At 42.3% G+C, this 23,495-nt stretch overlaps 1 protein-coding gene across 1 annotated transcript; it reads left to right on the top strand.

The window, feature by feature from the left end:
• Positions 1 to 1,282: 1,282 nt before the first annotated feature.
• Positions 1,283 to 22,784, top strand: tep1 (telomerase-associated protein 1). Its single transcript, XM_019254257.2, has 56 exons — positions 1,283 to 1,449; positions 2,049 to 2,566; positions 2,644 to 2,853; positions 2,964 to 3,113; positions 3,271 to 3,435; positions 3,517 to 3,654; positions 3,891 to 3,962; positions 4,175 to 4,302; positions 5,317 to 5,474; positions 5,572 to 5,681; positions 6,063 to 6,141; positions 6,515 to 6,707; positions 6,867 to 7,134; positions 7,228 to 7,380; positions 7,482 to 7,547; positions 8,041 to 8,159; positions 8,281 to 8,346; positions 8,457 to 8,600; positions 8,884 to 9,175; positions 10,160 to 10,281; positions 10,372 to 10,485; positions 10,662 to 10,779; positions 11,087 to 11,275; positions 11,653 to 11,819; positions 11,921 to 12,062; positions 12,200 to 12,379; positions 12,474 to 12,566; positions 12,726 to 12,861; positions 12,949 to 13,108; positions 13,705 to 13,838; positions 13,925 to 14,013; positions 14,381 to 14,495; positions 14,584 to 14,610; positions 14,697 to 14,904; positions 14,985 to 15,105; positions 15,468 to 15,592; positions 15,669 to 15,768; positions 15,907 to 16,062; positions 16,163 to 16,378; positions 16,480 to 16,536; positions 16,627 to 16,762; positions 17,205 to 17,456; positions 17,553 to 17,704; positions 17,781 to 17,888; positions 17,984 to 18,088; positions 18,247 to 18,376; positions 18,471 to 18,556; positions 18,675 to 18,801; positions 19,629 to 19,759; positions 19,858 to 19,979; positions 20,812 to 20,958; positions 21,215 to 21,314; positions 21,671 to 21,785; positions 21,932 to 22,014; positions 22,140 to 22,244; positions 22,387 to 22,784. Exons 2-56 carry the CDS (start codon positions 2,051 to 2,053, stop codon positions 22,504 to 22,506), a joined length of 7,815 nt encoding a protein of 2,604 aa, XP_019109802.2. The 5' UTR covers positions 1,283 to 1,449; positions 2,049 to 2,050; the 3' UTR covers positions 22,507 to 22,784.
• Positions 22,785 to 23,495: the final 711 nt, after the last annotated feature.

Raw genomic sequence — 23,495 nt, 5'->3', positions numbered from 1 at the left:
AGCTGTTCAGATTATATTAAGGCTTAAAGTTGCAGTGTGTAAGATATGAGCCCTTTAAGGCAGACATGGGGAATATAATATCCATAACTATGTTTTCATGCATCTATAATCACCTGAAAGTAAGAATATTTTTGCTTTACTTAAAAATGATCCTTTTATATCTACACTTGGAGGACGCCATACACTGTGTTTCTACGGTAGCCCAGAACAGACAAACTAAATACTGACTCTAAACATGCTCCTTATAGTCTTGTTTCTCCTTAAAGTGAGGGTGATGTGAGGAGATTGCAATACAGCGATTAGACCGCTAGATGCAACTAAATTCTACACACCGGACCTTTAAAGTTATGCATAATTTACATTTTATCTCGTCTTCTGCTACGTAAAAGTGGAGAGATTGTGTCTTATCTCGTGTTATACTTTATGTCATGTTGAAGATAATGATTCTTAATCACAGTATCTCAGCAGAGGTCGTCTGGATCGTGTTTAGCACTTTATCATTGAAAGGGACAACGGGTCTTGCTTTCTTCTTTTCCAGTCACAACACGTTTTCAGGTCTGTTTTTAATCTGGCCTATGCCAATTTGCATCTTTTACCCCCCTCCTTTCATTTGTATCTGCCTGGTGTTTTATTGTAATGCAAATACACCAACTGAAATGTGTTACCTCTTTACAGGGATGTCCAAACTGTTCCACAAAGGGCCGGTGTGGCTGCAGGTTTTTGTTTCAACCAACCAAGAGCACACCAGACTTGACTAATTTAATCAACTGATCTCAGTCTTCAGAGTGTTGATTGGTCAAACTGTGTGCTCTTGGTTGGTTGGAAGGAAAACCTGCAGCCACGCCGGCCCTTTGTGGTACAGTTTGGACACCCCTGGATCATACGCAGAAGCGAGCCAACCTGGCGATGGTCTCTCTCTCTGTACCAGATCCTTCAAACAGATGGGAAATTAACTATAGAGACTAAAACTGTTGTTTTAGTACCAGCAGGCTGTAAACATGTTTATTTCTGCTGTGAAAGTTGAACATTTTAACATGGGGACTTATGGACTCACTTTTGGAGCCAGCCTCAAAGAATTACAGACAGTTACGGTAACATCACAATGACCAGTTTGTAATCTAAACATTATGTTATATAATTGTTGTGTTCGTAATTTGTTGCTTTCTCTCATATACAAAATGAATAAAAAAATAAAATAAAAAATACACAAAATTCCACTTTTTTTGGGGGGCTGGGCTCCCTATATACGTGTCATTACGGTAATAAACATACAGCCCAGACGCCGACGTGCAGCTGCTCCTATGAGGAAGTTTTACAGCCACGCATCAGCTCCAGGCTCCAGACACAGACATAAACACAGCGTTTACATCCAACTGTAACTTTACACAGCTGAAGGACGCGTTTGTTCAGCCAACGACCTGCCTGCGGAGTTTAAACCTTTGGTGTCCGGTGAGTTAATCTGGTTGTTCGCCTCAGATCACCACACCTAGGAACCATTGAGTCACTGCGTAGAAACGCAAGTAAACAGTCCGACTTTAGTGTCTGTTCATTCATTTTCTGATGTTTAAATGCGCCCATTTTGACATTTGTCTGCTAGTTTATGCATTATATTTTTAATAAATAGGATAAAATTCTACTTTACCAGCGTGAATAAAGATCTTTCAGCTCACAAACCAACTAATTCAAACATTTTCCATCAGTTTAAGCGCTTAGATTTGGTCTAAAGATGAGTTTTTGGTTTTACATTGCCCATGTTTGCCCAGAAACTCATTATTTTCATTATATTTGAATATTTTTTTGCATTTTATCTCTGCATTATGGTGCCTTTAGTGTCTATTTAAACTGTTTAAATCTGCTTTTTTTCTGTGTGGACTTTGTACCCTTTTTATGGATGCTTACACGCCCTTAACTACAGCAGTACAATGGTTGTTCAAACAGCAGAAGAAATGCAGCTGAACTAGTTGTTTCAATAGTGTTTTGCTATCTAGTGTGATTTTGTGGAGGAGGGGCTCAAACTTTGACCTCCTGATCGATGTGTTCCTCCACAGAGATGAGGGCGCTGACGTTGCAGCAGACCAACGTGGCCCAAGGAGATCAGCAGAAGGCCACATGTGGGAGAAGTTTGTCCTCAAACTATGCAGCTCCGAGTCTGGAGAATAAGTTCTTAGCTCGGACCTCCATGCTGATGCCTCCGCCCTGCGCTCCGCTCTTAAACTTTGCGACACAACCTTCCTCTTGCCCCTCTCTGCAGCCTTCCAGCCTGACCTCCACCTCATCCTCGCTCCTCTCCACCTCTTCCCTCTCGCCTTCCCTCACCTCTCCCTTCCTCAGCACCAAGAACAAGCTCCTTGAAAGCTCATCGCTCTCTTTTTCCCCGACCTCTGTCCGCAACAAGTCTCTGCTCTCCACATCTCTGACCAGCAGTGCTCTGCTCAACCGCTTTGCTCATACGCCTTCATTCCTACGTGATATTTTGGCTGAGGAACAGAAAAAGGATGATGGAGGAGACGAAGGCAGAGAGGAAACATCTGAAGCGATGCAGTCCTATGTTGAAGAATCAAGCGTGGTACATGATCTGTTTCAGTTCATATTTCAGTCTCATTTGTTTGTATTACTGCTTTAATGTAACTTATCCTCCATCAGACGCATTCTGAGGAAGATGACGTACTGGCCGAAGAGGAGACGGAGGGTATGGAGGAGGAGGATGCTGGGACAAGCTTGGAAATACCTGCCCTGGAAGCAGCGTTTGGCAACAAGGAACAAGAAGAAGCTTTGGTCATCAGACGGGAGGAATTTGCAGAGCTTGTCAGAGAAGACGACGATAAGATTGTAGAGGAGCTGAAGGACAAAAAGGTGGGAGAGGAGGAGTCTTTGCCACTAAATTATGATCCTGTGTGTGTTAATTAAGGTGACTCCTCTGAGCGGTGTGCACAGACTTCATTGTCTTTCTGTCTGTTCCTCAGTATCTCCTGCTGAACCAAGTGTGCTGCTCTCTGGTCAATAAGAATGCAGCTCCAGGCCAGAAGGACTGGGACTCCGAGGACAGTGTTTGGACCAGGATCACAAACCTGGCGAATTACATTTCTGTATACGACCCTCAGTTTCTTCTTAAGGTGTGTGTGTGTTTGTGGATTGTAGCTCCCAAACTTTTATCTTAACTTTTAAAGCGGCATGTTTCAACCGTATTGGGACTTTATCGCACTGTGAAGACAGAAATGCATTACAGCAATGCCATCTATCATAAAAACTGCTTGTCTCTTCACCGTTCAGGTGGCAGTTTACACTCGACAGCAGCTGAACATCCGCATCACAGCAAACTTCTTACTGGCGCTGGCCGCCAACCAACCCTCCACTAAGCCACATGTCCGCAGATACTTCTGCGCTGCCGTGCAGCTGCCCTCCGATTGGCTGGAGGTGGTCAGAATCTACAGCACAGTAAGTTTTTAGTGGTGGAAACTGGATGGAGTCAGTTCTGTTTGGTCTGTCCAGCCTCAGCAATGTTCGTCTGTTTCCCAGTGCTTCAGCCGCTCCCTGCCGATGTGCCTGAAGAAGGCGATGGCTGACAAGTTCAAGCAGTTCAGCGAGTATCAGCTGGCCAAGTACAACACCCGTAAACACAGATGTAAACACAACCGCAACAGACGCAAAAACAAGGTACAGAAGTGAAACGAACAATCCTAGTATCACACACGTGTTATTAACAGATAGAAAACTGTTTGCATTAGTGTTAAGCGTGTTTCTTCTTTTCATTGTTTCCACTGTGGTTTACGAACCCACACGCTGTTAACCGAAACCTTGTGCAGTTTCTATTTCGATACAGTTGACTCATTTCTGTAACTGATGTCTCCATGGTTGTTTTTTTTCTCCGTATACTATCTTTTGATTTCCAGAAAATAAAAAGCCCGCAGCTGAAACAGTGGGCGAACCTGCTCAGAGCAGATGAAACCATTCTGACCAAGTTTGTAAGTTAATACACAGTTTATATCCTGTCACTAAATCAGATTTTTTTTGTGGATGTTTTCACATTTTGTGTTCCTGTATTTAAGTGTTAAATATTAATTCTGAGCATCAGTAGTGTTCTAGGAGAAACCCCATCAAAGCATCTTACTTGTATACTTTATATTTCTTGCACTTGTCCTTCCCTTTGCACTGATTGATGTGTTTCTATGCACAGTTGCAGTTAGAAGACAAAAAAGCGGTGGTGGTGGATAAAAAGCAGAGTGAGTTCAGTATCAAGAAAATGATCAAGAGGCTTCACATTAAAGAACCAGCTGAACATGTGATGGCCATCCTGGGGAAAAAGTAAGACACACGCGCTCATTTAATCACTAGTAAACTTATAAATAAAGTGTTGGTGATGTATTATAATGTCATTTATTATCACACAGGAGAGTTAAAAGTTCACAAACAGACACTTAAATCTTAAACTATATTATAAACCATGTGGTAATAAATATATAAACTGCACTAAACAACACCAAATAGGCTAAAGAGTTATAGAGTATGCTTTGTTCCTAGGAAGTGTAAAAAATACATTATCTTGTCTACTGCATGAAACATCTTGTCGAGGGTTTACATCCAAAAAATGCAAATTTTAGGGAAATGAATGAGCACAAAGGTCCGATTATCTGTGTAAGAACTCCCCTCTCTAAACAACTTGAAGCTTCTTGGTCAAAAGAAACTGAGCATTTATTGTTCTTCTGTGTTTTTATTAATTTATTGTTTAGACAGTGTTACTCAAACTTTTGAGAAAACGTTAGTACCACCAGTATGAGCGACATTAACAAACAGCAGTGTAGACAGTTCACAGGAGGCAGGTTTATTCCTAAGAAGATTATTTATTGACTAAATGGAACCAGTTTAAGAACCAGAGCTAGTTTGGTAGAAAAATGGTACTCTTGATCTGCACTTCTGCGTTCAGAGTTTAATTTTACCTCCGCTTTCTGTGGATATACAGTATGTGTGTGATACATGCAGCAGCGTGACTACGTAGCCGGCTGACGTTGAAACTAAATATCACAGAAAATTACTTTAAAAGTTCTTTTAATTTACATTCTAGCAATCTCATTCTTCATATATATAATATTATATTTGGGATTCCTTCACATACCACAACAGGGAGGTACCATAGCTTGAGAACGAGTGGTTTAAAAAATATGGAGATATAGAAGTAGACAGAGGAGGGGGGAATAATGAGAAAACTGTCTGGTTGGATTCAGTCTCAGGCTTGTCATGATATCCCCGTTGTCCTAAAGTAACATTACCACTGATGTATCTGTGGCCTTGCTTCCTAAAATGTGGGTGTGTTGGTCTCAGGTATCCCGCTGACCTGAAGACGTTCACCCGCAGTGGAATGAGAGGCGCTTGGGAAAGGGAGAGAGCCGGCCAGCGAATGAAGCTCAAAGAGCCAGAGACGTGGGAGCGGCTGCTGAGTCTGGAGGGCAACAAGGCGGCCACCTGGGAGAAGCTCATAGGTTACACACAATCAAAAACACAAATACCGTCTGCACCTATAAATCACACGTGATCCATGATCCACACGTATTGATGAATAATGTCTCTTCTGTGCAGACAATAAGTCTCTTCCATTCATGGCCATGTTGAGGAATCTGAGGAACATGATCACTAAAGGCATCAGCGAGGCTCATCACAAGAAGATCCTCAGCAGGCTGACCAATAAGGTGAGAGCGAAGCGTGGACTCAGTTCTTAAAAATGAGTAAACGTGTCCTTCAGATTAAAGTTGTTAAAACTACGTGAACTAAAATTAATAAGTTGGGTGTTTGAAAAAAAACATTTGAGTTCACTGGAATTAAAATAATAAGTAAAAACACTCAAGATAAATTAACAAAAATGAGCAAACGACTCTGTGAATCCTCTGAAACTTCAGTTGAACTCTTAATGTTGCAGGTTATTGATAGGTGATTGATACTTCTGTCTGTTCCTTGTGTTTTATTCTACTTCTGTAGTGTATATCACACTTTCTGCTGCTGTAACAAGCGAATTTCCCCATTGTGGGATAGATAAAGATTAATCTAATCTATTAAATGCTTTGTGTTTATAGAAAGCAGTTATTCAGAGCCGTCAGTTTCCCTTCAGATTCCTCGCTGCCTACAAAGTCATCATGGAGCTTCACGCTTTGGGTGAGATAACCAGTACCTCGTGGTACCAGTACACCACGAGGTTCAAACTTAAAATCTCAGAATGAAATTAAGATTTTTTTTTTTCAGAGTACATTCATTATGAAAGGGTCGTTCTTAGCTATGTTTGGCGTGTCATTCAGTTTCCCCGACAAGTTAACGGGAGAAAAGGGTTTACAAATGACGACTGTGAGTCAAACCACGTTGTTGGTTTTGGTTCTTTCGTGGGAATTATATATAAATATATAATAACACCAGCCTTGCCCTTTAATAACTTGCAGTTTTTCATGTAATTGGCCGTCTTTAAAACACTAAACTAACCACGCTTAATAAAATAACACACACAGTTCTTCCTCTTTGTCTTTCTGCCCTCTAGCCTCAGAATCACAGCAAGCGATGCCTCCCGTCAAAGAGATCCTGAAGGGAATCCTGAAGAAGATTCCCAAGAGCAAGCGCTTCAAAAGGTTGGAGTGGGACACGACTCCGAGGAGCAGGCTCAGGGTGACACTCGGAGTGCCGTTTGTCTATCGGCTGTACCGAATAAAGAAGGCCCAGCTCCTGAAGGTCAAGTACGTTTTTATCTGATGTTCTCCTGATTTATTCTATTTTAAATTCAAACATATAAACGTTATTGTTGTCTCTAGCTGATGAAACAGTTAATGACTGAAATACAAATTGACATCTGCATGGATTAATTCAAAGTACACTCAGTTATATAATGTATCCAGTCAGAAGCAGTACACCGTGGCTCTGTTGGACCGCTACCGCAAAGCTCTGGAGACGGCGGTTCAGATCTCCTGCCGTTACAACGTACCTCCGCTCCCTGGACGGACCGTTGTCCTGCTTACCGCCACCATGGATTCTGAGCTGTTCAAGGGTCAGGACTTCTGCCTCCCACGACCAGACCCCGAGCAGAAGAACGATGACGAGGAAGAAGACGAAGTTACCAGGAGAAGGAAGAAAAAGGAGGAGGATGAGGACAAGCTCACTCCTTCTGTAAGGACCCGTTCTCTGCTGATTATAAGTCACACGAGCTATTCGACTTGTATCGCTCGTCACTAATCTGTCCTCATTTTTGCGTCCTCTCAGCTGTTGGAGGTGGCAGCTTTGCTCGCTCTGATGATCAACAGCAGTGCAGAGGACTCTCAGCTCCTCTTAAATTACTGGAATTGCGCCGATGAATTCAAACTGAAGTCTGACGTTCATTTGGAAAACGTCAGGAGTGTGATGAAGGAAATAAAGGTCAGAGATGATTTAAGATTTAAAACCTCATGTGAAATAACATCGAATTATAAGCCTGCTTTGGAACTTTCCTTTTATTTATGAACACTTCCCTTTCTCAGGAACATGACAAACGGCCATGTGAAGAAATTAACTTCCTCCCCAAAGTGCTCACCAAGAACAACAAGGTCAGTTTATTTGTACATAAAAGAAAGAAATCAAAATGTATTTTTATGTCTTTATTTTGTGGTGATAAATGCATCCAAAATAAACGTTAAACACCTCAAAGCATCTGTGGTGAAAGTGTCTTTAGATGGTTAGTTATAAGTGATATTAAAGAGGCACTGCAAACATTACAATTCTATTTAAATAAATATATTTCAAGCACTGGTTTACAGCTCAGTCATGCACAATTTATCCACAAAAGAGGAAGCTATCAGGAAAAGAAATAGCAGCTGAAGTTTACACGTGTCTCTGCCGTACAAAGCCGTGCAAACTTCTTCATCGACACATGCGGCACCAAAAGACTCAACACACAGTCAGCCGACTTCGATAACTTCATGGGGTACAGCTGGATGGTCAAAAAAACGACCTTTCTTCGAAAACGTCATGAGGACTTCAGAAAAGACGGCACATGTTGCTTCCTTCTGATCCTTAACTGCACATGCTTTTGTATCCCAGCTGGACAACATCATTGTGTTGGCTGACAACTGGATAAATCCAGACACCACCTGGGCCATCAACAACTACAGGAGGGAGATAAACAGCAAGGCCCTCGTGGTGGAAATCTACTTGGGAGGGTAATGCTACAATTGTAGCTGTAGCTTCTGTCATTCTTATATCGTACAGGCAGTGTTGGGAAGTTAAAGTTTCTGTTTAACTGATTCTGAATGCATCAACTGTTGTATTTATGACTTGCAGACGCCAATACTACATCGCTGAAAGGAACTATGTTCGTCTGGAAGGTTTCAGTGAACAAATACTGAGGTAAAATGTATTTCTGTATGTTTATATGTTAAGCCTTGATAACAAACTTTCTGCTGGTCTAACTTTACCATTTCCATTGTGTTTAAACATTTATTTAACCATGTGACCAGGTTTGTGGCAGAACGAGGATCGTCCCGGCTGATGGACCACGTGGAGCATTTAGACAAACTGTACAAGATCCCACCGTTAGAGGGCTCTAAAGACCCTCAGACCAAAGACAATGTCGTCACAATAGCAGCCAGCCCCAAGTTACGGTAATGTTTTGAGCTGTTTTGTAACTTGTTTGGAAAAAATTGAAAAAACTTTTTATTTTTTTAGTTTTTATGTCAACATGAAAAAGGTGATGTCTGGAGTTTTACATAGAAAAGGTGCAGGTACATGTAGTTGACCACAAAGGGTCTAGATAAGAAGAGTGTGTGTGTGTATATATATATATATATATATATATATATATTAAAGGTCTACATGGTTACAACAATTTCCCCAGTGTTGTTAAAGGCTGAACTGTCACTGCTTTAACACCATGTCTTTCCCCAGGTGGCGAGGTGTACGCGTCTTCATCTCCTCCACCTTCAGAGACATGCACGCTGAGCGTGACATCCTGGTGCGGAGCGTCTTCCCGGAGCTCCGGCGTCGTGCCGCATCACACTGCCTCTACCTGCAGGAGGTGGAGCTGCGTTGGGGCGTGACAGAGGAGGAGTCGGGGCGGGCCACCGAGCTGTGCCTGTCGGAGGTGTGTCGCAGCCAGATGATGGTAGGAATCCTCGGGGAGAGGTACGGCCTGGTGCCTCCCAAACCTGTCCTCCCTGACCTGCCGCAGTACAGCTGGGTAAGACTTGGATAGAACTGTGTACACAGTGTACTAAGTACTACTTAAATATATACATTAAGTACTAATGCTTAATTCTGTGTTTTATTTAGATTGGGATTTAAATTTGGCTCATTTTATTTCACCAGGCAAGAAGAACAAAAATTATTACACATTACATTATTCAAAGCGAGCTCCTCGTGCTGCACTAATTTCCAGTGATGGTTCATTTTTAGCAGTCATAACAATAATAAATTGGAGTCCTCACATCTTTTAATAAAATAGAATAAGTTACAGTCGCTACAAGCCTTTAAAGTTAACTGTAGGAAATAAAGTGAACAATTTAGATGAACATATTTATTTAACCTTTATTTAATCAGGAAATGTACCATTAGGATTAAAAATATATTTTCCAGGTAGTCCTGGCTAATATCAGTTTAAGCAATGACACCCCAAAGAAAAGTTTCCAGGCCTTTTAATGTGGATTTAAAAGTATTCACAGAAATCCAAACGTTCTCTTCCCAAGTTCTGTACAGACAACCTTTTAAAGGTCTCCGGGCCGTGTCACAGCCCGGCTCAAAGAAGGGAGACGGCACGAGGTGGTAGCAAAGAAATAATATATTTATTTATAAATCAGGCAAACGTGTAGACATCAGTAGTGTAAGGCATGTGACTGAGTGAGCGTAGGAAGAGGATGCAACAAGAAAACACATGCTGTCGTCATGCCAGAACCAGAACCAGAACTAGAACAGAGCAGCAGAGATACTCTGCATGATTAGGAAGGCCTGTATAGGAAGGCACAGACCCGACACTCCATTCAGCATCCGCAAGATCACTACAAGGAGAGAAACAGGGACACCTGGTGGACAGAAGTAACTTGTCACCCTAACAAGCAGAACTCTGTAGAAATATTGATTTTGTGTTATCAGGAATGAAAAATCAAACCACCTTTTAACACTCAAACAAAAATTCTGACCGAGGCATCGCTTCTCTGTTTGTGTGCAGCTGGCGTCGGCTCCAGCAGGCCTGTCCATCACAGAGATGGAGATCCGTCAGTTTCAGGCTCTTTTCCCGGACGCGGCACATCAGCGAATGTTCTGCTACTTCAGAGATCCAAACATCACCAAGTATGCGATACATAATCACATCACATCACTTTATACTATAAATACATTTTCACAAATGTTTTCGTATCGTTTTCCTCCGTTGTTTCTCAGATCAGTGCCGGTGGCTTGGAGGTCTGACTTTGTTCCTGAATCAAAGGAGGCTGAGTCTAAAATGGGCGCCCTGAAGAGAAATATCCGAACCAGTGAAGTCAAGGTCACTGAAAAGTGAGTCTTCTCCTACGACACTGAACCTGTGGTATCAAAGCAACAGCTCACTACACTTATATATTACTATATTCTTTGTTTTTAGTATAAAGTGAGCAAACTATCATGTAGCATTCTGAAATTAAACTTTTTTTTGTGCCTTAGCTGAGCGTACTCGTCTGTTTTTCCTGTCGTAGTTACCCGTGTGCGTGGGGAGGAGTCGTGGAGGGGAAACCGTACCTGAAAAACCTGGAGGACTTCGGCAAAGCTGTGCTGGACGACCTGTGGACGGCTGTGGTGAAGCAGTTTGTAGAAGTTAGTTTCATTTCCAAAGACCCTCGTTAACCAAACTCAGCTGTGCAGTTGGTTAAAGCATACAAATCATTTACTCGTGTAACAGCAAGTAAAGTATAAAAGTATTTACAACAAATTGTACTTTTAAAGTATCAGAAGTAAAATTCAAGACAGAAATAATCGAGTACAAGTGCCATAAGACTGCGCTTGAGTAAATTAACCCTTAAATGATTCATCAGTGTCATTTTAAACTAAAATAGTAACGTGTCAACGCAGCTAACATATAATAGGTTACAGATATAACCCTTTGTTGTTCTCCATGTGGCAGGAGGAAGACGAGGCCGAGGCAGAGTCCGATGTGACCGAGCAGGAGGTGCTCCAGGAGGCGCTGCAGAGTCAGTTCTTCGGCAGGGAGAAGCTGCTGATCGGGGCCGTCGAGATGGTGGAGCAGGTCCAGACCAAAGGAGGGATGATGGTGGTGGAGGGAGGACCTGGAGAGGGCAAAACTGTCTTCATGGTAAATTTCTACTTTATTCTTTTGTTTTATCAGGAATGCAGCCAGATCTGTACATAAGGGTTTGGACAGAATAAAAATAAACAGCACATAACGCTCTTCGAATTGTTTCCTGGATTAACTGATTAATCGTTGGCTCTATGAAATGTAAAGAAGTTGTTAAATTGTCTGTTACAAACCTCAAATCATCTTTAAACATCTTTTAAATGTCTAATTTTGTCCAACCAAAAGCCAAAAAATTCAATTTACAATTTTAATAAACAGAGAAAAGGGGCAAATTTTCACACTGGAGAAGCTCAAACCAGATCATTTTTGGCAGATTTTGCCAAACTTCTCTACATGTGAAACATTGGTATCTGTATTTATCTCTCTCCACGCAGGCTTCTCTAGCAGACGTGGTCAGGACTGACGTCTGTAACGTCATCTCCTACTCGACAGCTGCCAGCCAGTCGGCACGCTCCGTGGATAACCTGCTCCGATGCCTCGTTCAGTGGCTGAGGAAGATGAAGGACACTGAGGAGCAATCGCCTCTTCCACATTCCTACAAGTAGCTAGATTTTTATTTGTTGTTTAAAATCGATAAGATTTCAACGTTGCAGTCTTTATAGTAACAGCTGTCGTCTTTCCTCTCATTATTTGTGATCGCAGAGATTTGCTGTCAGAATTTCGCTCCACTTTGAGCGGCTGGAAGTCGGAAAGTCCTCTGGTGCTGCTGGTTGATGGGGTGGATCATGTGCGAGACGGCAGAGGTCAGCTGAGCTCTGACTGGATACCACAGCAGCTTCCACAGGTCGGTTACATGAAGGGAAAACACATATCTATCCTATGGACGAGCTGCACAATCACATCTTTCTTCAGATGGATGTACGCTTGTCTGTGCTTTGATATCCTGCAGCAGTAAAACTGAGATTGTGTTTTTCCCGTCAGGGTGTTTGTCTGGTAGTGAGCATCACGTCCAAAGCAGCGCTGTCACAAATCCTGGTCAAGAAAAAAGGCACTGCCCTGTTCGCCCTGCCACAGCTTACCATGTCAGACCGGAAGGCGATAGTTCAGAAGGGACTGGACACCTTTGGGAAGAAACTCAGCGACTCTGCGTTCAACAACCAGGTTCTTCTCATATGTTTTGCACTGCGCCCACCAACATTTGGCCACCACACTTCTTTTTTTAATTTAAACTACGTTGTGTCTGTTTCTCATCCAGCTCCAGACACTGATCATGAAGAAGGGAGCAGTGAGTCCTCTCTACCTGCACCTGGCCTGCGAAGACCTGAGGAACTTTGCCTCCTTTGATAAGGTTTAACTCATTTCTCACAGCGCTGTTACTGACATCAAACCTTCATCCAATAAGTAAAACCAGCAAAGAGATATTAGACCGTCCTGCATCCCGTGCATGCACACGATTATCAACTTGTTGCTTAAAAACAATGATTACAGTGAACTCTCTGTGTCTTAGTTGAAGGAGAACCTCCAGGCCTTGCCTCAGTCTCTGAGCCAGTTGGTCCATTACAGCCTGGACAGACTCTGCTTGCAGCACAGGGGCATGCTGGGACTCCGCTGGGCGCTGGCGGCACTCACTGTCAGTGCTACAGGTAGGACAAGGTCATTTAGTGTTATGGATATTTAAAGGGCATGTTATAACTAAAGGGGTAACTATCTGAACTGCTTTTCTCCTGCAGGCCTGAGGGAGAGAGATTTGTACTCTGTACTGAACACGTGCAGTGACCTGTCCTCACGGGACGGACAGGTTACATGGCAGGAAGCACTCAAACTGTCCAGGAAGCCCAGAGGACGCGTTCCCATGGCGACTTTCACTCGAATAGTGCAGAGTTTACAAAGGTGTGAACCTCGCACAGAAACCGTCTCATCTTTACCGTCCTGTTCTATGATTTGTACTAGTATTTTTATTTCAATGATACTTTAAAATTAACTTGTTAATATTTGTTCAGGATTTTGACAAATGATTTATACTTTAAAATTTCCCTCAGGTTTAGGGAAAACTACAAAACCCCTAAAGTTTTTTTTAATCTTATGAGACTTCAAAAGGAGACAGTACTTCTTAAAAGGACCCAATTACCTCTGACACATAGATTCATATGATAAGTTAAAACATTTTGGTGTGTATTATAAGGTGTATCGATGAAAATAATTTGGCTGAATGCTGACAAAACTAAAAGTGACTTTAGGTCAAAGGTATTTTGTAGAAGCTTGTGCGCACTGACCATGAGAAAACTGTCACGTTGCAGAGCTGCAGAGATGTTACCACAGAGACGATTTGCATCAATCATTACCAGAAAAAAACATCTTGTGTGCACAAGATTTTAACCTTTTGGGACTTTAGGGGTAGAATACACATTAAAGAGAAAATGTCCTGTGTATAAAGTAAAATTATCGAAACAATCGGATGTTAAACTTGTTCGGCTCTTTATCTGCAGCCTGATTGGTCCGTCTCATTGCCGCGACACTGACGACCTGCTGGCTTTCACCAATCCGGAGGTGAGGAAGGGCTTCGAAGACTTTCTCCTCCCAACAGAGAGCGACAGGAGCAGAGCTCACCTCGCACTGGCAGGTAAAGTTCACCCAGTCTTAGTTTTAGTGCAGCATACGCGGATATATGTCACCGTATATTGTAATTTATAATTTCTCTTTACACAGCTCATCTGTGGGCACTCGCCGATCAGCAGGGCACTGACACCTTCCTTCACTGTGAGGCCAACTCTGTCATGCACCTTCCCTCCAGCCTGGTTAGTCTGTCACCACACATAACATAAAAGCTGTACATTTATATACATACTGTGTCCACTTATTTGACCTTCTTCAGGTATTTCGGTTAACTCTTTCCTTCCTTCTCTGACCTTCTGGCTCCTTCATAGTTTAGTTTACACCTGTTGTTACGACTTTATTCTGTCCAAACACTGTTTTAAACCTTGGAAACTCAAAATAAGTCTTTTTTAAACTCTTAATAGTGTTTTTAATAATGTGCAGAGCCAAATGAAATCCAATTTTTTTTACCTCCTAGTCCAAATATCTACAGTAACATCTGGAGATTCTCCAGAGGATGTTTTTACTGTAGATTTTAACTCCTAGCCGTCGTTCTTTGGCTTCGTTCAGATTCAAAGTGGCCAGCTGGAGGCTCTTCACTCCCTGCTCTGCAGCTACCACTTCCTCTACGCTAATGTGCGCCATGGCCTCCTGCACCACCTCCTGGAGATCTACAACTCGTACGGTGAGCGTGTGTGACGATACCGTGTGATGTTTTGATTCTTTGTACGTGTTTTGGATGAATTGATTGAAATTTTTCTACTTTTCTGTAGATGACAAGTGTAACTCTGCGTCGTCATGTAAGTGCTTAAAGATACACAATCGCACATTCCTGCCAACTATCTTTTAACTTCTCCTCCATACAAGTTTCTCTCTGTGTTCTCAGTTGCCGTCCAGGGTTGTCTAGAAGACTGCCGGAGCTTCCTGCAGCGTCACGCCCTCGTACTCTCCTCCTGGCCGGCTCTCTGCATCCAGCAAGCCCTCAATGAGCCTCCTGAGACCTCTGCTCACACCTGGGCACAAAGCCTGAAGGGAAAAGGCGGGGTCCGTGTAGTTGAGTGGCTAAATAACGACTGTCACCTTCCCGAGAGCAGGTCAGTGTCTGTCCTTTGTATACTGAGTGTTTGATTCAATGCTGATGTTCACGTGGATGATCTTCTGCGCTTCATCGCAGCGAGCTGGTGTCGACCTTCTCGTCCGAGCCGACCTGTTTGGTTGTGAACCCAGATAAAGAGCTGATGGTGGTCGGCACTGGACAGGGAATGCTGCATCTCATCAACACGCAGACCGGACAGGTACGAACACGTTTGTTGCCATAAATGTAGTTCATTTTTTTCCTGCATCGTGTCGCACGTTTTGTGGCCTTGGAGACTGACTGGATGGATTTTAATCTCGACACATTCAACACATTTAAAGTCAGACATGAAAGGCTGCACAGGAAATCTGCAACTCGTTAACAGCACATGTGGTAACCATGTGTCTTCCTTCATGCTGCTGCACTGCGGTCACAGCAGTTATTTTACATGTCTGAAGTCTTTTTTATGCACATGTAAGAAACAGAGCAGAAACTTCCAGTTACAGACATCACGTTTCATGTTTAAAAAAATCAGATTACTGCATGTAAACTCTCTCAGATGTTAATTGTGGCTCTGCGCAGGAGGTGAAGTCGGTGGTGAGCAGCTGCGACGGCATCACGACATGCGTCTTTCTGAAGGACGGACGTCTCGCTACGACCTCCTTCGATGGACGAATAGAAATCTGGGACATCGAGAATGCCTGCAGGTGAGACGAGTAGAATTTACCCTTCAGATTCTTCAGCCTGAGGGTGTTTGAATCGACTGACTCGTGTTCCCTGCAGGACTGCTCTCATCGATGCCCACAATAATGTGATAACAGCGAGCGACATCACTGCGGACAGGAAGCACCTCGTGACTGTGTCTCTGGACTTCATGCTGAAAGTTTGTCCCTTTTTAAACTTCTGTGTTTCTTCACTCTGCTCGATTTGACTCTGTGTCATTTTAAAGCTGATAGACTGGTCAACACTTTGCACACAAACTTCCTTCCATCATGCTTACCGAACATTTCTCTGCTCTCAGGTGTGGTCCTCTACTAAAGGTCACGAGGAAGCGTCCATGCTCAGCTCCAGCCCGTTGAACTGTGTGACCTTTGACCCCGAGGATCATCTGCTGGCGGCCGGTTGCTGGAGCGGGGATGTGATCATTTGGAACTGGCTGCAGAATAAAACTCAGACGGTCAGTTATCATCGGGAGAGGCCGAAGAACTAGTTCCTTATTAGTTAGTATTTCGTTATTTTATTTAAAAATGTAACCTCTCTCTCTTCTGTTCCCTCAGACTCTGACCGGTCACCGTCGCTCTGTGCGCAGCGTCTCCTTCTCTTCCTCCTCCTCCTCCATGCTCTGCTCGGGCTCAGTGTCCGGAGAGGTCCGGGTGTGGTCGGTGCCCACCTCCACCTGCGTGGGATGTTTCCAGGCTCACTCCGGAGCCACGGACGTCTTGACCTTCCTGGATGAAGGGAGCATGCTGCTGAGCGCCGGCTCCGATCGCACGGTGAGGCATTGCTCTTTCTGATCTTCATAAATCTTTTTTTTTTAAGTTTTAACATTTCCTGTCAAGCGCACATTGTCAGACTTTCTCTGTGTCTCCTTCAGCTCCAGCTCTGGTCGGGTGGACTCGGACGTTCGGTCGCCACATTAAAAAATGATGACGTAAGCTGCTTATTGATCGTCTTTTCACTTTGTGTTGCTAAGCTGTCTTTCAGACTGCAGTCTGAATCATCATATCATTTCATCTCGTAGTGCGACGTGGAGCCTCCTCTGAAGAAACAGAAGACGGTGACCTCTGAACCTGCCGCTCTGTGTGTGGCTGTTAATGGAGACTACGCTGCTGTGGGGTACCACGGTGAAGGCCTCAAACTCTTCAGTCTTGATCCAGGTGTGTTTATGTGAAGAAGACTCGAAATCTGACAGAGCAAACATGAACATGCTGGTGATGACTTCAAATCCGAACAGTGTTTGTGGCTTTAGAGCTTCAGTCAGAAACTTTACCGGCTGAAACTCTGAAGAAAGTGACACATGTTGTTTGAGGTTTTGTAGATTTTCTTTGTACTTTTATTTCTTTCTCTTATATGTTGTCTGTATTTTCTGTCTTGGTAGTTTTTTCAAATTGAAACAGAGATATAGATGGAACAACAACAAATAACAAAAGAAAAAAAGGATTAACAGGCAACAGATGAAAATGATTAAAAAAGTAACACTTAAAACACAAACTAACATATTCTAAGATAACATTAGAGGAGCTCAGGATCCAGCCACTAAATGAAAAAAAGAAAATATGATATACAATCAGAGCGTAACTGTCTGTATTTTAATCGTAGCTAAGAAGATCTGGTCCTCGGAAAACCTCGACGTGTCCGTCCTCTCTCTGCTCTGGGTCGTTGTGGATGCAGAGCAGACCGAACCCAAGCTGCTGGTGTCTGGAGGAAGTGACAAACGTCTGAGGGTCTGGAAGAGGAAAGGAGGAGAGAAGGGAATGCTGGGAGGCCTGGGAATGTTGGGAACGTTTGGTGTGCAAACCGGCGCCATCCTGGCATTAGCACAGAACTCCACATACCTGGCCACGGCGTCTGGTAAGTGTTACCAAGGCAACGTAATATATCTGTATCAGGTAGAAGGTGTCCTCTTCTTTCTGCTCATAACTGTTTTATTATTTCCTGTTGACTCAGACGACTTCACCATCGTCCTGTGGTTGCTGAGCGATCTGGCCGTCGACCCCCACGTCGAGCCTCATGCGTTTCTGAGGGGCCACGAAGGAGGAGTCACGTGTCTGGCTTTCAGCCCTGACGGTGGACAGCTGCTGTCCGGTGGAAAAGATCAGGTACAGTGTAATGATCGATTCAGTGCTGCTGGATTGGTCAGTATAACGCAGTACTGACGGCTGTCTGTTGTTTCAGGCCTTAAAGGTTTGGGATGTGAGCGTGTCTCCTGCTGTCCTCTCTAAGTCGCTCCCTCACTCGCACAGAGACTGGATCACCGGCTGTGTTTGGACTCCAGACTGTGTGGTAAATCTACAGATCTATAACCTGAGAGAGAGTCATATTACATATTACTGTGCTGTGTTCTTGTGTCTTCATCAGCCTCTCTTTTTTTGTTACAGATTAGCTCTTCAAACGACGGGAGGCTTTGTGTATGGGATCTGCAGGCGGGCCAGCTTCTCAAAGAAATCTCCTGGAGAAGTCCACTGACATCAGTCTGCTGTCAGGTGAGCAGATTATACCTTCATGCATTAAATAGTTGTATCATAGAGGTAAATCATAGCTCCATAGTTGGTGCATAGTGTTGACATTTAACTGATTAGTTTCCTCTCATGCAGTAAACAGCCTCATTAGAGGATTCTGTGTTGATTCTGTGTTTCTGCAGGGAGAGTATGTAATCGCCGGCTGTGCAGATGGAGCGCTTCATGTTTGGACCTGGGGAACAAACACAGAAATCTGCCACATTACTGCACACAAGCAGCGAGTCCACCACTGCTGTCTGCAACCAAACCCAGGTAAGCTTCCTTTGTCTCTCCTTCTTTATTTTATATTTCAACAAGTAGGCAAACATTGGTTTGATGTTGATTGTTCTTTTTTTTGTTTTTTAAGACAAGAACGATGAAGTCAGCTCAGAAGAAATGACGGTTTTCACTGCGTCTGACGACGGCACAGTGCAGCTCTGGAAACCACTACAGGTCCGTCTGTCAACACAAGATATAAGAGACATTTAAATAGTTTAATTTAGTAACTTCCTGACTATAATAAAACAGCAGACACTGTCTCCTCTCTCACGTTCTGTATCTTTACATCCAGGTGGAGCACATCAGCACCTTCCAGGGTCACAGCGGTGCGATACATGGCGTCGTTTGCAAAGAAGGACTTCCAGAATTCCTCAGTGTTTCTGAAGACTGCTCACTGAGATGCTGGACAATGACAACAGGTAATAAGAAACAGTTAGAGAATTATAGGAGCAAACAAATGTGACAGAAATATGTAACAGAGGCATGATATTTTACAGTCTAACAGTAACTTTGTTGTCAAAAATAGCATCAGTGCACTGAAACATCACAGGGAATTTCATAATTATAAACAACTATACGTAAAAAGCGTAATTAATAGAACTAAATTAGTCCAAGCATCTTTTTCTGCATTAAGTCCTGTAAGAAAATATAAATACAGCACACATCGGACAACATGTACACTGATACCAATATCTATATTTATCTATAGGCCAGTATCAGCTGATTAAAATCATCCTAGCGATATATGGGTTGGGTTGTTATACTTTATATTCTGCGTCTATCTAACACCACAGATTTTATTTGGAAAAATTAGTTTTGTTTTGAGCCCTGAGTAGTGTTTTTAGCAGAGTAGTACAGGTTGCATTCGGCCTCATTAATCTTTACCAATGAGGTAGGTCAACCTGCGTTACCTGAAAGGTGTAATTCAGAGCAAAATTCATGCACTTATGGTAAATGTTCTGCATCTGTGTGTTTAGCAAGGCTTCATTTCTAAATGAGATATTAATATCTGAGTGGAAGGCAGCTGAAAATATTACATTATGTCCTTTACCTCTGTGTCTCCTTTTTTTAAATATCCAGACAAACCTGTCAAAGTTTGTTCATGTCTCAAAATAATCAGCTTCAATCATCCAGTAATCAAGTCATAATGTACCAGGTCACCGAAAGCATTTGAGAACACCTAGTCGGTGTGATCATAATTTCAGTGTATCTAATATATGTGGCCTTTCTTTGTGTGTCTCTTCAGAGGTTCCTCCCACACAGAAAGGCTCAATCATGGCTCTGTGCTTTTCTGCGAGAGACGATCTGCTCGTCGCCGGTTATGAATCCGGTTTGCTGGAATTATGGCAGCACAACACTGTGGTCGGCCGCAGGCAGGTAAAATTACGCACCGCACTAGAAGAGGGATTTATACTGAACACACGTGTGTTTTTATGTTTGTGCAATCACATGATGCATCTGTTTGTGTGTGTCAGGCTTCAGACAGCTCCATCACAGCGATCTGCTCCATGCCGGACAGCCAGTTTGCTGTCAGCTACTTAAAACCTGTTGTTGACGTGTGGAAGTCGGTGTGGAATCAACAACACCGCACAGCGAGGTAAACGTGAGCAAAACAGTCACGCTGCTGAGCTACAATCCTACTTATACTTTATTTATCAGAAACACAAGAAAGCAACACAATAAAACAATAAATAGACTTTTATTGGTACCAGAATTGATTTGCAGGTGACAAATGAATGTGATTGAAGCTCATCAGTCAGTTTTAAATGTGAAAAAAGTTTAAAATAAAGTTTTTGTTTTCATTACTTAAATTTGTAGTTATTTAAGCTGCGATAAGTTTTGCATTGAGAATTCAGATTAAATTAAATCAGATTAATGTGTTTAAATCAACACATTATCTCGAGATCGGTACAGTAGTACAGTACTTGAGTAAATTGACTTTACTGTACACCACATGGGTGACAGAGAGCCCTACAGGTCTGTCTTAGCCCACGTACACTTCCTCCTAAAATCAGACAATGCAAAAATAATAATACTGAACAATAATATAAAATAAAAACAGAATAATATTTGTGAATAGACCCATTAAACCACAGATCAATAAAACCCAGCATGCTGCCTACCATATTTTTTACTCTCTGTGATATTGTCCGAGCTCACAGCTGATGCTTTGAAACTATTAAAGGAACAATGTGTCAGGTATTTACTGTGTCAAATCATAAAATGACATGTAATGTCATCAGAGATTAAGGAAACATGCTGCCGTGCCAATTTTTAACCACTAGATGTCAGTTATGAGTAAAGTTACATATTGTCTGTCGAGTATAAGAACATGCACCATGAAGTAAACGAAGGGTTTGAGAGTGTTGTTTCTATGGAAACATCAAATAAGTTGTGACCATCCAGCCCTGCTCTGTCCTGTGTTTCAGCCTGGTGAAGGTAAACTCGCACAGCGTGAAAGATACAGTGGTCCACCTCCACTACTGCACAATGCTGATCGGCGTGAAGCCGGACGGGATGATAATTGGCATCCCATTCGACAAGGATATGAACGCGTGGCTCCAAAGAGTCGAAAGGTAATACTTCATACTGTACTGTGTGCAGAAATCTTTGTCCAAGATGTCCAGGGGGTTCGGACAGAGTTGTTTTTAATACTCCTAAAATGGCTCAACTTTTAATTTTTCATTCATTTTATATGTATCTCAGAGATTCCACTACAGGAGGGCCACGTACCACCAATGGTACTCGTTCCACAGTTTGAGAAACCAGCGGTTTCTTTTGTTCCTTAGACACCGAGGGCTGAGTTTATAGATTATTTTGTCTTTGTTGCAGTTGGGCCAACAACGTGCGACTTCTGGGGTTGATCCCAAACGACGAGAAAAGCTTGTGGTTGGTGGGCGAAGGAGGCGGCGAAGTACATATTGGCTTCCTTGTGAGTTTCTAAATAATATTACGAATAATCTAAGAACACAAAAAATAATATTAATACTATATCTCTCGTTTATTCAAGAATAGATTAGAAATCATTGTCTTTAAGCACAACTTAAAATGATGTCAGATTGGTTTTTGAATAGGAAAGATTCCTTATGGTTGGGTCTTGAATCTCATTCTTGTTATCCTAGAAAACTCACTTCCCTTCCCTTTATCAATAATATAGAACAGAAATCATTGTCTTAGCTCTTCTTTTCATCATCTCAGTTTAGATTTCTGACAAGAGTCAATTTCAAATGATGTCAAATGCACCACACACTTTGTTTTATGACTGTTGATTGTCCTCTCCTTCTTCAGTTCACCATGGGCCCCAAATACGGATTTCATAATGGTTTCAGTACAATGACCCTCGAGACCGACGATGAGGAGGAGAAACAAGAGAGTGCGATCTCCGCTATAACCATCGACAGGGGTACTAACATCTACCAGGAGTACCGTTTATTCTGCAGCTGTCAAAGTTACTCATAGTCCTTGCTGTGGCGCGTAAATGTTACCAGTTTTTAAAATTTGTTTTGTTTATTTGTGTTTTGTTTTTGTTTTTTTGTTGTTTTTTTTCAGATTTTGTCGTGTGCGGAGACATGAAGGGCGACATGTGGTGCATCCAGTCACCTGAGACTTCCACATGGAGGAGCAGAAAACCTGTAAGAGCTGAGAGACTCCGACACAGAACAATGTTGTAACACAAAGGATTAGTGTGAATCAGAAAGCTAAAGCTACAGCTGAAGTGGTTAAGTGGACTTCTTAATGCTGATGTTTTATCCTCCAGGCCCACAGCGACAGAATCAGCGTGCTGAGACTCACTGACCGCACCATCATCTCGGCCTCCTACGACAGAACGGTGAAGCTGTGGGACAGAAACACCAAGAAGCAGGTGCATCAGAGGCTTAACCCAGTTTTCGTCCTTTGACGTATTACAGGATTGATACCACTGTCTCATATAAATGTGCGGCGAATATGAAGCTACAGCCAGCAGCAAGAAAAAGTTTTACCCTCTGCTCTCTCTCTTCCTCCAGGTGGGAATGTTTGTGTGTGGAGGACCTGTGTTACATTTGGAGGTGAACCCTGAAAAACCCTCTGAGCTGGTTTGTGATGACGCGCAGGGAAAGCTCTACTTCCTCTCCTGGAAAGAATAATCTTCAAGATAACAAAGAAAAACACTCGATAACTACACAAGCCAAAGATTACTTGTAATGTCTAGCTTCCTCTTTGCTTCAGTGGTTGTGTATGTGCAATAAATGTATTTAAAAAGGCGACGTAATCACACTAAATATGAAGGAATAAGTATCTATGTTATGACTGCAAAGCCATGTTTACATGTGCCTTTGATTTAGACTTGCAAATGTAACAAGCAAGTATAAAAAAAGCTTAAAAAATATTATTCTTTGGCATTAAAATTCTGTTCATGTCGTCACTTTGTTGTTGTTGTTTGTAAGTAGTAGATTTCTGAACAGGATGAAACAGGATTTACATTTAGGGTTTTGTTTTTTTACCTTATTATAATATATTTAAATGTAGATTAAACCAAGATCAAAGACTGTCTGTTGAGCTGTGACACATAAACACAGATTATCAGCTCATGCTTTTACAAGCCTGTTATCTGCACTGAAGTGCTTCCAATATATCGACAGCGAGACACATTTAGTGTAATAAAACCTGTTAAGTAAATAAAACCAGTGCTGCCCACTGAATTTTAATGACTTCACCATAAACCTGAATTTTTACTTTCTGATTAAGAAGTCACATATTTTTACATGGTTGAACTCAAATATTTATAGAAATATTTTAAGAATTATACTGTAGCCATATCTATTGCTATACAAATAAAAGTCTTTAATCCAAGCAGTGCATGGCAAGGGTGTATCATATATAATATAATATAATATAATATATAGCTTACTGTAAAAATACCACTGACAGAATAAAGGCTGGACACTCTCTGAATCTGTGCCGAATGATGCCTGGGTGTTTAAACAAGACACCTGTCACTGCACATACCTGTCAATTAAAGCTGCCACACTGTTAATTAAACATAACTTGAAGCCTTAATATAATTTAAACAGGTGAGTTGTATATAAGTTCACCCTCAGTACAGTTGTCATGAACGGGGAAATTAGCTATAGAG

This window comes from Larimichthys crocea, chromosome II, assembly GCF_000972845.2.
Source record: "Larimichthys crocea isolate SSNF chromosome II, L_crocea_2.0, whole genome shotgun sequence".
Lineage (NCBI taxonomy): Eukaryota > Metazoa > Chordata > Actinopteri > Sciaenidae > Larimichthys > Larimichthys crocea.
Note: the sequence above shows the minus strand (reverse complement) of the source record. Positions and strands in the feature narration are given on the sequence as shown.

Excerpts from the sequence above, each read along its gene's own strand:
- tep1 (XM_019254257.2), top strand. The coding sequence starts at position 2,051 with ATGAGGGCGCTGACGTTGCAGCAGACCAACGTGGCCCAAGGAGATCAG. Across the intron at positions 17,889-17,983 it reads TTTGGACTCCAGACTGTGTG|ATTAGCTCTTCAAACGACGG; the intron begins GTAAATCTACAG and ends TTTTTGTTACAG. Across the intron at positions 18,557-18,674 it reads AGCTCTGGAAACCACTACAG|GTGGAGCACATCAGCACCTT; the intron begins GTCCGTCTGTCA and ends CTTTACATCCAG.